Here is a 17,555-nt window from a genome sequence, read left to right on the forward strand (position 1 = left end):
TCAGTTTCTCTCCCTCTCTCTCCCGCTCAGTTTCTCTCCCGCTCAGTTTCTCTCCCTCTCTCTCCCGCTCAGTTTCTCTCCCTCTCTCTCCCGCTCAGTTTCTCCTGCTCAGTTTCTCTCGCTCTTTCTCCCGCTCAGTTTCTCCCGCTCAGTTTCTCTCGCTCTCTCTCCCGCTTAGTTTCTCTCCCTCTCTCTCCCGCCTAGTTTCTCTCGCTCTCTCTCCCACTCAGTTTCTCTCCCGCTCAGTTTCTCCTGCTCAGCTTCGCTCAGTTTCTCTCGCTCTTTCTCCTGCTCAGTTTCTCTCGCTCTCTCTTGCTCTCGAACACGCATATACAAACATATTCAATTATTTCCTTATAGAAATAAGCTGTTGATGGGCTATAGGATGGGCACTGCTACGACACAAAGGAAATTATCTTTACACCGCACCAGAATTACCTCCAATACCAGGATCCAGGCCACATAATCATTCTTGAAGGGAAAAAGTGGTCTACCTGCAAGACTTCTGTAGCTAGAGGTCCTGTAGCTATTGAAGTGTATAATTATATATATTTTTATAAACTTTTGCATAAAGACCGTTTAGATCAAACATAATCAATCTACGTTGTTAGATTTGTGGAATATATATCGTGCAACCTTTCTGTTAATGTGGTCCATCATGCGTTAATGATGGAGTGTTACTAAGGACCCATCTCCCAGCCTAAGAGGTTAATCCTACAGTCATTGTTTTCTGTGCCCCAGTCAGTGTTTAAATCCCTGTTTAGTGGTGTGGGGCAGCTTTTTACAATTACATTAAACCAAGCCCACAAGGTGTCTGCCACGTTGTCAGCCACCTGTTACACACATGCAGACACGCGTACACGTGTGCGCACACACACACACACACACACACACACACACACACAGTCTTGTATAAATAACCTAAAGTCCCATTCAAAATAATATTTTCCCTAACCCTGACCCTAAAACTAACCCTAGCTCCTTACCCTAACCCTAACCTTTAACCGAAAACCTAACCTTTAACCCCAAACCTACAGTAGACCTAGCTCCTAACCCTAAAACTAACCCTAAACCTGACTGTAACCCTAACACTAATTCTAACCTTAACCCTTTACCCCATACAATAGCATTTGACCTTTTTGGGACTAGCAAAAGTTGGTGAAATCTTTTGCTTGTTTATTATTCTTGTGGGGACTTCACACACACACACATACACATGGTTTGTGGAGATCTGTGTAGAAGAACTTGACTGACCTACACAGAGCCCTGACCTCAACCCCCATTGAACACCTTTGGGATTAATTGGAAAGCAGACTGCGAGCCAGGCTTAATCGCCCAACATTAGTGCCTGACCTCACTAATGCTCTTGTGGCTGAATGGAAGCAAGTCCCAGCAGCAATGTATAGGGGTGGATAACCTTCCTAGAAGATTGGAGGCTGTTATAGCAGCGAAGGGGGGACCAACTCCATATTAATGCCCATAATTTTGGAATGAGATGTAATATGAGCAGGTATCTACATACTTTTGGTCATGTAGTGTGTATATACAGTACCAGGGAAAATAAACAATTTTAATCAATTTTAGAATAAGGCTGTTACGAATCAAAATTTGGAAAAAGTCAAGGGGTGTGAATACTTTCCCAATGCACTGTATATATATCAGTGCCTTCAGAAAGTATTCACACCCCTTGACTTTTTCCACATTTTGTTGTGTTAAGGCCTGCCTTTAAAATTGATTTAATTGAGATTTTTTTGTCACTAGCCTACACACAATATCCGATAATGTCAAAGTGGAATTCTTTTTTTAAACATGTTTTCACTTTGTTATTATGGGGTATTGTGTGTAGATGGGTGAGAAGATAATAACTATTTAATAAATGTTGAATTCAGGCTGTATCACAGCAAAATGTTGTCCAGAGGTATGAATACTTTCTGAAGACACTTATATACAAACCACACCCTTCATACAGCCCCATCCTAACCCTCCGTAACCATCATTTACACAACACATAAATAGACACAGTACTTACTGTATATATAGACACCAAAGCCGTAACCCACTAATCCTCCGACAGCCCTGTCCTGACCTGCTAATTCACTGACTACCAACATGTCAACATCCTCCTCTAATAATACCTGACCTACTGCTTTCTATGTGCATGCTCTTCTAGCATTGCACCTCTCTCCTCGTGCACACTCTTGATAGGTCCTCTCTCCTCGTGCACACTCCTGATAGATCTGCTCTCGTGCATGCTCCTGATAGCTCCGCTCTCCTCTTGCACGCTCCTGATAGATCCGCTCTCCTCTTGCACGCTCCTGATAGCTCCGCTCTCCTCTTGCACGCTCCTGATAGATCCGCTCTCCTCTTGCACGCTCCTGATAGCTCCGCTCTCCTCTTGCACGCTCCTGATAGATCCGCTCTCCTCTTGCACGCTCCTGATAGATCCGCTCTCCTCTTGCACGCTCCTGCTCTCCTCTTGCACGCTCCTGATAGATCCGCTCTCCTCTTGCACGCTCCTGATAGATCCACTCACCTCTTGCACGCTCCTGATAGATCCGCTCACCTCTTGCACGCTCCTGATAGATCCGCTCACCTCTTGCACGCTCCTGATAGATCCGCTCACCTCTTGCACGCTCCTGATAGATCCACTCTCCTCGTGCACGCTCCTGATAGATCCGCTCTCCTCGTGCACGCTTCTGATAGATCCTCTCTCCTCGTGCACACTCCTTTAGCCTGACTTCCTTAGCATATTTTCTTGCTCCTCCTTCCTAGTGCACAATCGAAAGGCACATCCTCTGCTTTTGCACACTGCTCTAAGTGTGTGCACGCCCTTTAAGCTTCTGTCTCTGGTGTGCACACCCCTCTTACTGCTAGTGCATTGTCCCCAGCTGCATCTCTGCTGCTGCTGGCCGGTGATGTACTGTATATACCAAGGCCAGTGCTGTCAGTCTGTCAGCTGAGTTGGCCAACTATGCACTGGGATATTTACTCCCTCTGTCACATGTCTTATTGCAGATCTCCACTCTGCTCTAACTTGCTCTCTCTCTCAATTCAATTTCATTTTCAATTTAATGGCGTTATTGGGAAACATATGTTTACATTGCCAAATCAAGTGAAATAGATAATTAACAAAAGTGAAATTACCAATACAAATGTACAGTAAACATTACACTCACAAAATTTCAAAAATAATAAATACTTTTCAAATGTCATCTGTCTATATACAGTGTTGTAATGATGTGCAAATAGTTAAAGTACAAAAGGGAAAATAAATCAACATAAATATAGGTTGTATTTACAATGGTGTTTGTTCTTCACTGGTTGCCCTTTTCTTGTGGCAACAGGTCACTAATCTTGCTGCTGTGATTGCACACTGTGGCATTTCACCCAATAGATATGGGAGTTTAGCAAAATTGTATTTGTTTTTGAATTCTTTGTGGGTCTGTGTAATCTGTGGGAAATATGTGGCTCTAATATGGTCATACATTTGGCAGGAGGTTAGGAAGTGCAGCTCAGTTTCCACCTCATTTTGTGGGCAGTGTGCACATAGCCTGTCTTCTCTTTTTTATTTTTTTTTATTTCACCTTTATTTAACCAGTTAGGCTAGTTGAGAACAAGTTCTCATTTGCAACTGCGACCTGGCCAAGATAAAGCATAGCAGTTAGACACATACAACACAGAGTTACACATGGAATGAACAAAACATACAGTCAATAATACAGTACAAAAAAAGAAAACAAAAAGTCTATATACAGTGAGTGCAAATTAGGTAAAATAATGGAATTAAGGCAATAAATAGGCCATGGTGGCAAAGTAATTACAATATGGCAATTAAAAACTGGAATGCTAGATGTGCAAAAGATGGATGTGCAAGTAGAGATACTGGGGTGCAAAAGGAGCAGAATAAATAAATAAATACAGTATGGGGATGAGGTAGATAGATGGGCTGTATACAGATGGGCTATGAACAGGTGCAGTGATCTGTGAGCTGCTCTGACAGCTGGTGCTTAAAGCTAGTGAGGGAGATGGGAATCTCCAGCTTCAGAGATTTTTGCAGTTCGTTCCAGTCATTGGCAGCAGAGAACTGGAAGGAAAGGCGACCAAAGGAGGAATTGGCTTTGGGAGTGACCAGTGAGATATACCTGCTGGAGCGCGTGCTACGAGTGGGTGCTGCTATGGTGACCAGCGAGCTGAGATAAGGCGGGGCTTTACCTAGCAGAGACTTGTAGATAACCTGTAGCCAGTGGGTTTGACGACGAGTATGAAGTGAGGGCCAGCCAACTAGAGCGTATAGGTCGCAATGGTGGGTAGTGTATGGGGCTTTGGTGACAAAACGGATGGCACTGTGATAGACTGCATCCAGTTTGTTGAGTAGAGTGTTGGAGGCTATTTTATAGATGACATCGCCGAAGTCGAGGATCAGTAGGATGGTCAGTTTTACAAGGGTATGTTTGGCAGCATGAGTGAAGGATGCTTTGTTGCGGAATAGGAAGCCGATTCTAGATTTAATTTTGTATTGGAGATGCTTAATATGAGTCTGGAAGGAGAGTTTACAGTCTAGCCAGACACCCAGGTATTTGTAGTTATCCACGTATTCTAAGTCAGAGCCGTCCAGAGTAGTGATGCTGGATGGGCGGGCAGGTGCGGGCAATGATCGGTTGAATAGCATGCATTTAGTTTTATTTGCATTTAAGAGCAGTTGGCGGCCACGGAAGGAGAGTTGTATGGCATTGAAGCTCGTCTGGAGGTTAGTTAACACAGTGTCCAAAGAAGGGCCAGAAGTATACAGAATGGTGCGTCTGCGTAGAGGTGGATCAGAGAATCACCAGCAGCAAGAGCGACATCATTGATGTATACAGAGAAAAGAGTCGGCCTGAGAATTGAACCCTGTGGCACCCCCATAGAGACTGCCAGAGGTCCGGACAACAGGCCCTCCGATTTGACACACTGAACTCTATCAGAGAAGTAGTTGGTGAACCAGGCAAGGCAATCATTTGAGAAACCAAGGCTGTTGAGTCTGCCAATAAGAATGTGGTGATTGACAGAGTCGAAAGCCTTGGCCAGGTCGATGAATACAGCTGCACAGTAATGTCTCTTATCGATGGCGGTTATGATATCGTTAAGGACCTTGAGCGTGGCTGAGGTGCACCCATGACCGGCTCTGAAACCAGATTGCATAGCGGAGAAGGTACGGTGTGATTCAAAATGGTTGGTAATCTGTTAACTTGGCTTTCGAAGACTGTAGAGATGCAGGGTAGGATAGATATAGGTCTGTAGCAGTTTGCGTCTAGAGTGTCTCCCCCTTTGAAGAGGGGGATGACCGCGGCAGTTTTCCCATCTTTGGGAATCTCAGACGATACGAAAGAGAGGTTGAACAGGCTAGTAATAGGGGTTGCAACAATTTTGGCAGATCCTTTTAGAAAGAGAGGGTCCAGATTGTCTAGCTCGGCTGATTTGTCGGGGTCCAGATTTTGCAGCTCTTTCAGAACATCAGCTATCTGGATATGGGTGAAGGAGGGCTTGGGCGGGTTGCTGTGGAGGGAGCCGGGCAGTTGACCGGGGTAGGGGTAGCCAGGTGGAAAGCATGGCCAGCCGTAGAGAAATGCTTATTGAAATTCTCAATTATTGTGGATTTATCGGTTGTAACAGTGTTTCCTAGCCTCAGAGCAGTGGGTAGCTGGGAGGAGGTGCTCTTATTCTCCATGGACTTTACATTGTCCCAGAACTATTTTGGGTTTGTACTGCAGGATGCAAATTTCTGTTTAAAAAAGCTAGCCTTAGCTTTCCTAACTGCCTGTGTATATTGGTTCCTAACTTCCCTGAAAAGTTGCATATCACGGGGGCTATTCGATGCTAATGCAGAACGCCACAGGATGTTTTTGTGCTGGTCAAGGGCAGACAGGTCTGGAGTGAACCAAGGGCTATATCTATTCCTGGTTCTACATTTTTTGAATGGGGCATGCTTATTTAAGATGGTGAGGAAGGCACTTTTAAAGAACAACCAGGCATCCTCTAATGTCGGGATGAGGTTGATGTCATTCCAGGATACCCCGGCCAGGTCGATTAGAAAGGCCTGCTCGCAGAAGTGTTTTAGGGAGCGTTTGACAGTGATGAGGGGTGGTCGTTTGACCGCAGACCCATTACGGATGCAGGCAATGAGGCAGTGATCGCTGAGATCTTGGTTGAAAACAGCAGAGGTGTATTTGGAGGGCGAGTTAGTTAGGATGATATCTATGAGGGTGCCCGTGTAGATTGTAGGATGGCCGGGGTGTTAAGCATGTCCCAGTTTAGGTCACCTAGCAGCACGAGCTCAGAAGATAGATGGGGGGCAATCAAATCACATATGGTGTCGAGGGCACAGCTGGGGGCAGAGGGTGGTCTATAGCAAGCGGCAACGGTGAGAGACTTTTTTCTGGAAAGGTTAATTTTTAGAAGTAGGAGCTCGAATTGTTTGGGTACAGACCTGGATAGTAAGACAGAACTCTGCAGGTTATCTTTGCAGTAGATTGCAACACCGCCCCCTTTGGCAGTTCTATCTTGTCGGAAACTGTTATAGTTAGGGATGGAAATGTCAAGGTTTTTGGTGGTCTTCCTAAGCCAGGATTCAGACAAGGCTAGGACATCCGGATTGGTGGAGTGTGCTAGGGCAGTGAATAAAACAAACTTAGGGAGGAGGCTTCTAATGTTAACATGCATGAAACCAAGGCTTTTATGGTTGCAGAAGTCAACAAATGAGAGAACCTGGGGGATGGGAATGGAGCTAGACACTGCAGGGCCTGGATTAACCTCTACATCACTAGAGGAACAGAGGATAAGGGTAAGGGTACGACTAAAGGCTAACAGAACTGGATGTCTAGCACGTTCAGAACAGAGAGTAAAAGGAGCAGATTTCTGGGCACGGTAGAATATATTCAAGGCATAATATACAGGCAAAGGTATAGTAGGCTGTGAATACAGTGGGGGTAAACCTGTGCATATAGTGATAATGAAAGAGATATTGTCTCTAGAAGTAGCATTTAAACCAGGTGATGTCACTGCGTGTGTGGGAGGTGGAACTAAATTGTAAGCCGAGGCGTTTTGAGCAGTGCTAGACGCTCTACAGTGAAATAAAACAATAGTTACAAACCAAAACAGCAATGGACAAGGCATGGTGACGTTAGGGAGAGGCATGTGTAGCCGGGTGGTTATAAGAGTCCAGTGCGTGGCTGCAGGCAGTTAGCGGCGGGCTAGCAGGCTAACAGAAAGGCCTTAGAGGGGCGACGCGATGGAGGAAAGTCTGTTGTGGCCTCCTCGTGCAGTTACATCAGCGGACGGATCAGCAGGGCTCCATGTGGTAAACCAGGCCAATTGGCAAAATATGTATAGTGGCTTAAGCCAGCAGTCCAATGTGCTTTAGATAGCTAGCAGGCCGCGGATTAGCGGCTGTGCGTTCAGGGGACGTTAGCTGCTATAATACTAGGTGGGGAAATATATATATATATATATATATATATATATATATATAATGACCGTTAGCTGGCTAGCTTACGTTGGAGATTACAGTAATAGAGAATAGAGATTCCAGTAATAGAGAAAAATACTTTAGAGAAAAAGCAGGTCCACACTACATTAGGTGAGGCGGGTTGCAGGAGAGTATTTTGAAGTACGGGGATAGAAAAATATAAAAAGATATGCGAAGAAAAATATATAAAAATATATACTGCACAAAAAAATAAAGGGAACACTTAAACAACACAGCCTAGATCTGAATGAAAGAAATAATCTTATTAAATATTTTTTTCTTTACATAGTTGAATGTGCTGACAACAAAATCACACAAAAATAATCAATGGAAATCCAATTTATCAACCCATGGAGGTCTGGATTTGGAGTCACACTCAAAATTAAAGTGGAAAACCACACTACAGGCTGATCCAACTTTGATGTAATGTCCTTAAAACAAGTCAAAATGAGGCTCAGTAGTGTGTGTGGCCTCCATGTGCCTGTATGACCTCCCTACAATGCCTGGGCATGCTCCTGATGAGGTGGCGGATGGTCTCCTGAGGGATCTCCTCCCAGACCTGGACTAAAGCATCCGCCAACTCCTGGACAGTCTGTGGTGCAACGTGGCGTTGGTGGATGGAGCGAGACATGATGTGCTCAATTGGATTCAGCTCTGGGGAATGGTCGGGCCAGTGCATAGCAGCAATGCCTTCCTCTTGCAGGAACTGCTGACACACTCCAGCCACATGAGGTCTAGCATTGTCTTGGATTAGGAGGAACCCAGGGCCAACCGCACCAGCATATGGTCTCACAAGGGGTCTGAGGATCTCATCTCGGGAACCTAATGGCAGTCAGGCTACCTCTGGCGAGCACATGGAGGGCTGTGCGGCCCCCCAAAGAAATGCCACCCCACACCATGACTGACCCACCGCCAAACCGGTCATGCTGGAGGATGTTGCAGGCAGCAGAACGTTCTCCACGGCGTCTCCAGACTCTGTCACGTCTGTCACATGTGCTCAGTGTGAACCTGCTTTCATCTGTGAAGAGCACGGGCGCCAGTGGCGAATTTGCCAATCTTGGTGTTCTCTGGCAAATGCCAAACGTCCTGCACGGTGTTGGGCTGTAAGCACAACCCCCACCTGTGGACGTCGGGCCCTCATACCACCCTCATGGAGTCTGTTTCTGACCATTTGAGCAGACACATGCACACTTGTGGCCTGCTGGAGGTCATTTTGCAGGGCTCTGGCAGTGCTCCTCCTGTTCCTCCTTGCACAAAGGCGGAAGTAGCGGTCCTGCTGCTGGGTTGTTGCCCTCCTACGACCTCCTCCACGTCTCCTGATGTACTGGCCTGTCTGCTGGTAGCGCCTCCATGCTCTGGACACTACGCTGACAGACACAGCAAACCTTCTTGCCACAGCTCGCATTGATGTGCCATCCTGGATGAGCTGCACTACCTGAGCCACTTGTGTGGGTTGTAGACTTGTCTCGTGCTACCACTAGAGTGAAAACACCGCCAGCATTCAAAAGTGACCAAAACATCAGCCAGGAAGCATAGGAACTGAGAAGTGGTCTGTGGTCCCCAACTGCAGAACCACTCCTTTATTGGGGGTGTCTTGCTAATTGCCTATAATTTCCACCTGTTGTCTATTCCATTTGCACAACAGCATGTGGAATTTATTGTCAATCAGTGTTGCTTCCTAAGTGGACAGTTTGATTTCACAGAAGTGTGATTGACTTGGAGTTACATTGTGTTGTTTAAGTGTTCCCTTTATTTTTTTGAGCAGTGTATATATACATGGGACACGACAGGACGAAGGACAAAGACGTCTGACTGCTACGCCATCTTGAAAGTCAGGTCTGCCATAGCAAGGCTATGCTCACTGAGTCTGTACTCTCTTTCTCTTTCTTTTTCTCCATGTGCCAGTCTCTTTCCTCTGCCAGCCTCTACTCTTCCATCCTCCCTTTGGTTATATCCGGTTGATACTGGCTGAGCCTGACTTGCTGCAGTCACAGACACACACTGAAGCAATGGAAGTTATTACACACTGACTGCAAGGGAGATAGATGGCCACATTTTGGCACTGAAGCTACAAATTACCCATATAGTTATGATGGGCTAAATTAATATTGATGTTTGGTTATGAGACTTGTTGTTATTTATTTGTTTATTAGGATCCCCATTACCTTTTGCAGAAGCAGCAGCTACTTTTCCTGGGGTCCACAAAAAACACAGAACATGACAAGTAACAAAACACTGATACATTGATAGACAAGGATAGTCACAAAAATGTAAAATACAACGATTTACAAACAATGTGTGTTTGTGTTTGTCCCTTCACAGTCCCCGCCGTTCCATTAGTTGTTTTTTAATACATTTTTTAAAGGTCATTTTGCTGTTTGCTTGAGAAATTGGAGATGGAACAGAGTTTCATGCGATCATTGCTCTGAATAAAACTGGGCATTGCCGTGAATTCGTTTTGGACTTTAGGACTGTAAAGAGACCCCTGGTGGCATGTTAGGTGGTGTATGTATGGATGACTGAGTTGAATTTTTTGACTATGCAGACAATCTGAAATTTTTGTCAAATTAATATTTCTCATAAATACTAGAAGAGAAGCAGTTAATATATTGTCAACCCTCAACCAGGAAAGACTGGCATGAATGTTGTTGTTAGTTCTGCATGTGTAGTTAAAAGCATGCTGCTCTGTTTTGAGCTAGCTGCAGCTTTGCTAGGTCTTTCTTTGCTACCCTTGGCCATATTACCAGACAGTAATCAAGATGGGACAAGACCAGTTACACCAGCTTTGTCAGGAGGAATAGGCCAAAATTCACCCAACTTATTGTGGGAAGCTTGTGGAAGGCTACCCGAAACGTTTTACCCAAGTTAAACAATTTAAAGGCAATGCTACCAAGTACTAATTGAGTGTATGTAAACTTCTGACCCACTGGGAATGTGATGAAAGAAATAAAAGCTGAAATAAATCATTCTCTCTACTATTATTCTGACATTTCACATTCTTAAAATAAAGTGGTGATCCTAACTGAGCTAAGACAGGGCATTTTTACTTGGAAATAAATGTCAGGAATTGTGAAACTGAATTCAAATGTATTTGGCTAAGGTGTATGTAAACTTCCGACTTTAACTCTAGTTGCTAACCAGTCAATGTTCAGGTCACCCAGAACATAGACCTCTCTGTTGACTTTACACACATTATCAAGCATTGCACACATATTAGAGGTTGACCGATTAATCGGAATGGCAGATTAATTAGGGCCGATTTCAAGTCTTCATAACAATCGGTAATCGGCAGTTTTGGACACCGATTATGGCCGATTACATTGCACTCCACGAGGAGACTGCGTGGCAGGCTGACTACCTGTTATGCGAGTGCAGCAAGGAGCCAAGGTAAGGTGCTAGCTAGCATTAAACTTTTATTATTTTTTATAAAATATCTTAACATAATCACTAGTTAACTACACATGGTTGATGATATTACTAGTTCATCTAGCTTGTCCTGCGTTGCGTATAATCGATGTGGTGCCTGTTAATTTGTCATTGAATCACAGCCTACTTCGCCAGACAGGTGATTTAACAAGCGCATTCGCAAAAAAAGCACTGTCGTTGCACCAATGTATCCCTAACCATAAACGCCAATGCCTTTCTTAAAATCAATACACAAGTATATATTTTTAAACCTGCATATTTAGTTAATATTGCCTGCTAACATGAATTACTTTTAACTAGGTGTCTAAAGGAGCGGACCAAAGTACAGCGTGGTTGTAGTTCGACATTTTATTACATCCGTGAAACTTTGCAATACACAAATAACTGAAAATGACAAAACAACAAACTGTGACGCAGAGAGAAACAAACACTACTCAAAATATAACAACCCACAAACACAAGTGGAAAAAACCCCTACTTAAATATGATCTCCAATTAGAGACAATGAGGACTGGCTGCCTCTAATTGGAGATCATCCCAAAAAAATAGAAACATAGAATAACCACATAGAAATAGAGAACATAGAAAACCACCCCAAAACACCCCCTGTCACGCCCTGACCTACTCTACTATAGAAAATGACATCTTACATGGGTCAGGACGTGACACTAGGGAAATTGTGTCACTTTTCTTGCGTTCTGTGCAAGCAGAGTCAGGATATATGCAGCAGTTTGGGACCCTGGCTCGTTGTGAACTGTGTGAAGACCATTTCTTCCTAACAAAGACTAATTAATTTGCCAGAATTTTACATAATTAGGACATAACATTGAAGGTTGTGCAATGTAACAGCAATATTTAGACTTAGGGATTTGATGAGTAGATAAAATACGGAACGGTTCCGTATTTCACTGAAAGAATAAACGTTTTGTTTTCGAAATGATAGTTTCCGGATTTGACCATATTAATGATCTAAGGCTCGTTTTTCTGTGTGTTATTATAATTAAGTCTATGATTTGATAGAGCAGTCTGACTGAGCGGTGGTAGGCAGCAGCAGGATCGTAAGCATTTATTCAAACAGCACTTTCGTGCATTTGCCAGCAGCTCTTCGCTGTGCTTCAAGCATTGCGCTGTTTATGACTTCAAGCCTATCAACTCCCGAGATTAGGCTGGCAATACTAAAGTACCTATTAGAACATCCAATAGTCAAAGGTATATGAAATACATATGGTATAGAGAGAAATAGTCCTATAATAACTACAACCTAAAACTTCTTACCTGGGAATATTGACGACTCATGTTAAAAGGAACCACCAGCTTTCATATGTTCTCATGTTCTGAGCAAGGAACTTAAATGTTAGCTTTTTTACATGGCACATATTGCACTTTTACTTTCTTGTCCAACACTTTGTTTTTGCATTATTTAAACCAAATTGAACATGTTTCATTATTTATTTGAGACTAAATAGATTTTTTTGATGTATTATATTAAGTTAAAATAAGTGTTCATTAAGTATTGTTGTAATTGTCATTATTACAAATATAAAAAAATCGGCCGACTATAATCGGTATCGGCTTTTGTTGGTCCTCCAATTATCGGTATCGGCGTTGAAAAATCATAATCGTTCGACCTCTGGCTGTTAGCACTTGATGGCATATAGCAGCACCACAAAAGAATAGGCTTTAGATGGGGCAGGTGAACTTCCAACTCCAACACTTCAAAAACATTTGACACGAGATCAAATATGAGGAATATGGCTCTGAACATATACCGCAACACCTCCCAATAGGCATTCCTGTCTTTTCTGTAGATGTTATATCTCTGTATTGCTACTGCTGTCTGCCTGTTCTAAGGCCTCTGTGTTCTATAGATGTGATTAAGATGGTGTATGTTTTCATTAACGGTTAAAGGGTCTTATGACTTTTAGCTTTGGCGCTGACATAGTTCTGATATCCTGGATTGCATTGGATTGAGTCCAATATTGCCCCTGGTACAAATCTGAAACACTTAATTTATTTCATGTTTTGTCTCTGTCTTTGGCCTATATCTCAGCTCCTAGAACAGAACTACACTGCACTATTCACTCCTCAAGTTCAGCTGGCATTGAGGATTTATTTTTAAAGCGGTGAATAATTCAAACCCATGGAGTTCTGTTTCTGTACCAGAGGTATTTACTCATTGACGCGCTAAAGCACTGGTTCTCAATCCTGGTCCTGGGGACCCAAAGGAGTGCACGTTTTTGCCCTAGCACCACACACCTGATTCAAATCATCAAAGCCTTTTGATGAGTTGATCATTTGAATCAGCTGTGTAGTGCTAGGGCAAAAACAAAAATGTGCACCCCTTTGGGTCCCCAGGACCAGGATTGAGAACCAGTGCGCTAAAGGGCCATCAGAGAATCCTCAGTCAAATGGCTGCTGCTGCTATTCTGGTGCCAAATGACTGCTATTGTACCCTCTTTCTGTGAAGCTCAGTGCCTCGGGACGAGAGGAGAGGGGGAGAGAAATGGGACACAGAGAGAGAGAGAGAGTGAGAGAGGGGATCATTTCAACAGAGCAAGTGTGACTCACTTAGATTCTGGCCCGGAGCACTTTCTGGCTTATTTTGTGTCTTATGAGCTGCATCATGTGAATTGACAGGAGTTTATATTTTTTTTTATTGTGTTTCGTCTTCAGGGGGTATGTCTATGGCACCGCCCTCTTGGATGCATTGTTGCTCAACTTTTTTTTTATATTCTTTTTTATTGAACCTTTATTTAACTAGGCAATCACTTAAAGGGGTAGTTGACCTAAATTCTGAAGTGAGAATGAGAGCCTGTCTGACTTGTGTGCTCGTGGCGTGCATATGTAGTGTGTGAGTAGATGTCCGACAAGAGGTTAGAGATATTTCTAGAAGAATGATAAGAAGTGGAGCACACACACTTACATGTCTTCAGCAGAAGACTGCACAGGTGCCCACTCAACACAGTCCGATAACTCCAACATCCACGTGAACACGCATTAGGCTACAGTATATGCAGCTAAAGCCCTTGGCCCTCTCTTTTCAGGTCCCCGGCAGTGGTGGTGTATCAGTGTAGTGGATTCTCACTTTGTACTGCTGTACATTAACAGTATGTGTTCTCTTCTCTCCAGCTGTGAGATGGAAGGATGCAGCTAAGGAGACTGACTGAGGGAGGGAGGGGAAGGGAGGGGGGAGCATGCTGCCAAGTGGGTTCTGTGTAACACACATATCTGTGGGACATTAACATGTGTATCTCTTTCCTCTGAATTTGCTGTGCTCATATTGGTCTCGTCAGAACCAGCACCTTGGAAGAGAATTACCCTGCTGTGCACAAATGTTTCCTCTCCTTTTGCTTAAAGTACTGTCTGTGTTTATGAACATATGAGTTACTAATGGGTATTCTGTCTGTCTGTCTGTAGATCAATGTGCGGGTCACCACCATGGATGCAGAGCTGGAGTTTGCCATCCAGCCCAACACCACCGGCAAACAGCTCTTTGACCAGGTAAGCATGGGGTTGACTTAGAACAGACACACACACTACAGAGGGTCAACAAGGCTGGGAGCTGGTCTAGTTAGAGCCTGTATGGGTATTGTCAGGAACAGAGAGGGAGAGACTGAGACAGAGAAACAGAGCAGTCATTGTGCAGAGCAGTGACAGAGAGAGGCCAGTGGAGACTGAGACAGAGAGGTGGGAGGCCAGTGTGTTTGTTGTGTGCAGAAGGGCAGCTTTCAGAAGCAGAACTCGGGTGGGCTACAGGAGACTGCTGGAGCAGCAGAGAGCGAGAGGGATAGGCAGAGAGATGTGGAGACAGATATTGTTTGTATGTGTTTCCCAAGGAAGCTGATTGAGACAGGAAATGGCTGTGTATGTGAGTCGAGGAAATGCTGATATTTGAAACCTTTTAACTCGTAATGTGGTTTACGTTGACAGTCAGTTCAATTTGCGACTCCATTCCAGTCCAAAGATTGTTAGAAACTAGTTATCTCTGTAGTGCTGGACTGGAGCCCAGCTCTGACTCAGCAGGCATCCTCTTCTGCTGACTCTGCTGGTCACACAGGCAGAGTCACATCAGTGGACACCCTGGACTCCAATGACACACTCAGTCACTGGACTCCAATGACACACTCAGTCACTGGACTCCAATGACCTTTACTTACACTCTTGCATGCACACCATGTCATAATCGCTACAACACACACAAAGACAAACACATATATATACACACACACACTACAGGATACTCTGTTGCATTTTCTACCAAATAATTTCTCTCTAACGCTCTCTTGCTCTCTCTCTCTCTCTCTCTCTCTCTCTCTCAAACACTACACTGGGCCAACTGTTGATCCAAGTCTGATGGGCGATTGTTCCCTCTTCCGAAATCAGGATTTGTTCAAAGCACCGGAACTAATGCTGCTTTTTATCTCACGCATCCTGTTGTATCATGACTGATCTATGGTACCATTTCTGTTGAACTGGTCTGTCCACGAGAGATGAAACTCAGCCTAACCTATGACCTGACCCATCACCTTATTATGTACAGTCGTGGCCAAAAGTTTTGAGAATGACACAAATATTAATTTTCACAAAGTTTGCTGCTTCAATGTCTTTAGATATTTTTGTCAGATGTTACTATGGAATACTGAAGTATAATTACAAGCATTTCATAAGTGTCAAATAAGTGTCAAAGGCTTTTATTGACAATTACATGAAGTTGATGCAAAAAGTCTATTTGCAGTGTTGACCCTTCTTTTTCAAGACCTCTGCAATCCACCCTGGCATGCTGTCAATTAACTTCTGGGCCACATCCTGACTGATGGCAGCCCATTCTTGCATAATCAATGCTTGGAGTTTGTCAGAATTTGTGGGTTTTTATTTGTCCACCCGCCTCTTGAAGATTGACCACAAGTTCTCAATGGGATTAAGGTATGGGGAGTTTCCTGGCCATGGACCCAAAATATCGATGTTTTGTTCCCCGAGCCACTTAGTTATCACTTTTGCCTTATGGCAAGGTGCTCCATCATGCTGGAAAAGGCATTGTTCGTCACCAAACTGTTCCTGGATGGTTGGGAAAAGTTGCTCTCGGAGGATGTGTTGGTACCATTCTTTATTCATGGCTGTGTTCTTAGGCAAAATTGTGAGTGAGCCCTCTCCCTTGGCTGAGAAGCAACCATGGTCTCAGGATGCTTTACTGTTGGCATGACACAGGACTGATGGTAGCGCTCACCTTGTCTTCTCCGGACAAGCTTTTTTCTGGATGCCCCGAACAATCAGAAAGGGGATTCTTCAGAGAAAATGACTTTACCCCAGTCCTCAGCAGTCCAATCCCTGTACCTTTTGCAGAATATCAGTCTGTCCCTGATGTTTTTCCTGGAGAGAAGTGGCTTCTTTGCTGCCCTTCTTGACACCAGGCCATCCTCCAAAAGTCTTCACCTCACCCTTTTTGTGCAAAGCAATGATGACAGAACGTGTTTCCTTGCAGGTAACTATGGTTGACAGAGGAAGAACAATGATTCCAAGCACCACCCTCCTTTTGAATCTTTGAGTCTGTTTTTCGAACTCAATCAGCATGACAGAGTGATCTCCAGCCTTGTCCTCGTCAACACTCACACCTGTGTTAACGAGAGAATCACTGACATGATGTCAGCTGGTCTTTTTGTGGCAGGGCAGAAATGCAGTGGAAATGTTTTTGGGGGGTTCAGTTCATTTGCAATGCAAAGAGGGACTTTGCAATTAATTGCAATTCTTCTGATCACTCTTCATAACATTCTGGAGTATATGCAAATTACCATCATACAAACTGAGACAGCAGACTTTGTGAAAATGTATATTTGTGTAATTCTCAAAACTTTTGGCCACGACTGTACTACTGCCCCCCAGTAGTGACATCCCAAAAAACACTATACAACACACATGGCTCCTAGCCTGGCCCTTGCATGCTTTCTGAACCTAACACTAAAACTGAAAATAATTCATATAAAAACTAAATAGATGTATTTTTAGACAACTAAATAAAATCTAAATAAAAACTAGAAAATCAGGTCTGAAAACTGAAATTAAACTGAATTCCAAGTAAAATTTGATAACATATTTAATCAACCGTTATACTTATTTTCCCCAATAGCACAAAGAGGTTGCAGAGATAGCAGAGAGAGCCTGCAGAGTTCTGTCTTACTATCCAGGTCTGTGCACAAACAATTCAAGCTTCTACTTTTAAAAATCCACCTTTCCAGAAACAAGTCTCTCACCGTTGCCGCTTGCTATAGACCACCCTCTGCCCCCAGCTGTGCCCTGGACACCATATGTGAATTGATTGACCCCCATCTATCTTCAGAGCTCATGCTGCTAGGTGACCTAAACTGGGACATGCTTAACACCCCGGCCATCCTACAATCTAAGCTTGATGCCCTCAATCTCACACAAATGATCAATGAACCTACCAGGTACAACCCCAAATCCGTAAACATGGGCACCCTCATAGATATCATCCTAACCAACTGCCCTCCAAATACACCTCTGCTGTCTTCAACCAAGATCTCAGCGATCACTGCCTCATTGCCTGCATCCGTAATGGGTCTGCGGTCAAACGACCACCCCTCATCAATGTCAAACGCTCCATAAAACACTTCAG

The 17,555-nt window shown here is 43.9% G+C and overlaps 1 protein-coding gene across 4 annotated transcripts in view; it reads left to right on the top strand.

The window, feature by feature from the left end:
- Positions 1-17,555, top strand: part of LOC115161116 (radixin) — a 51,829-nt gene that overhangs the window by 18,320 nt on the left and 15,954 nt on the right. For 3 of the 4 annotated variants that reach the window (XM_029711870.1, XM_029711871.1, XM_029711872.1), the window contains one exon: positions 14,345-14,428. In XM_029711870.1, the coding sequence (XP_029567730.1) occupies positions 14,345-14,428 (84 nt within the window). Of the gene's footprint in view, positions 1-14,344; positions 14,429-17,555 lie in introns of those variants that run through there. The other variant, XM_029711873.1, reaches the window with a different exon arrangement.

The sequence above is a fragment of the Salmo trutta genome, chromosome 24, assembly GCF_901001165.1.
Source record: "Salmo trutta chromosome 24, fSalTru1.1, whole genome shotgun sequence".
Lineage (NCBI taxonomy): Eukaryota > Metazoa > Chordata > Actinopteri > Salmoniformes > Salmonidae > Salmo > Salmo trutta.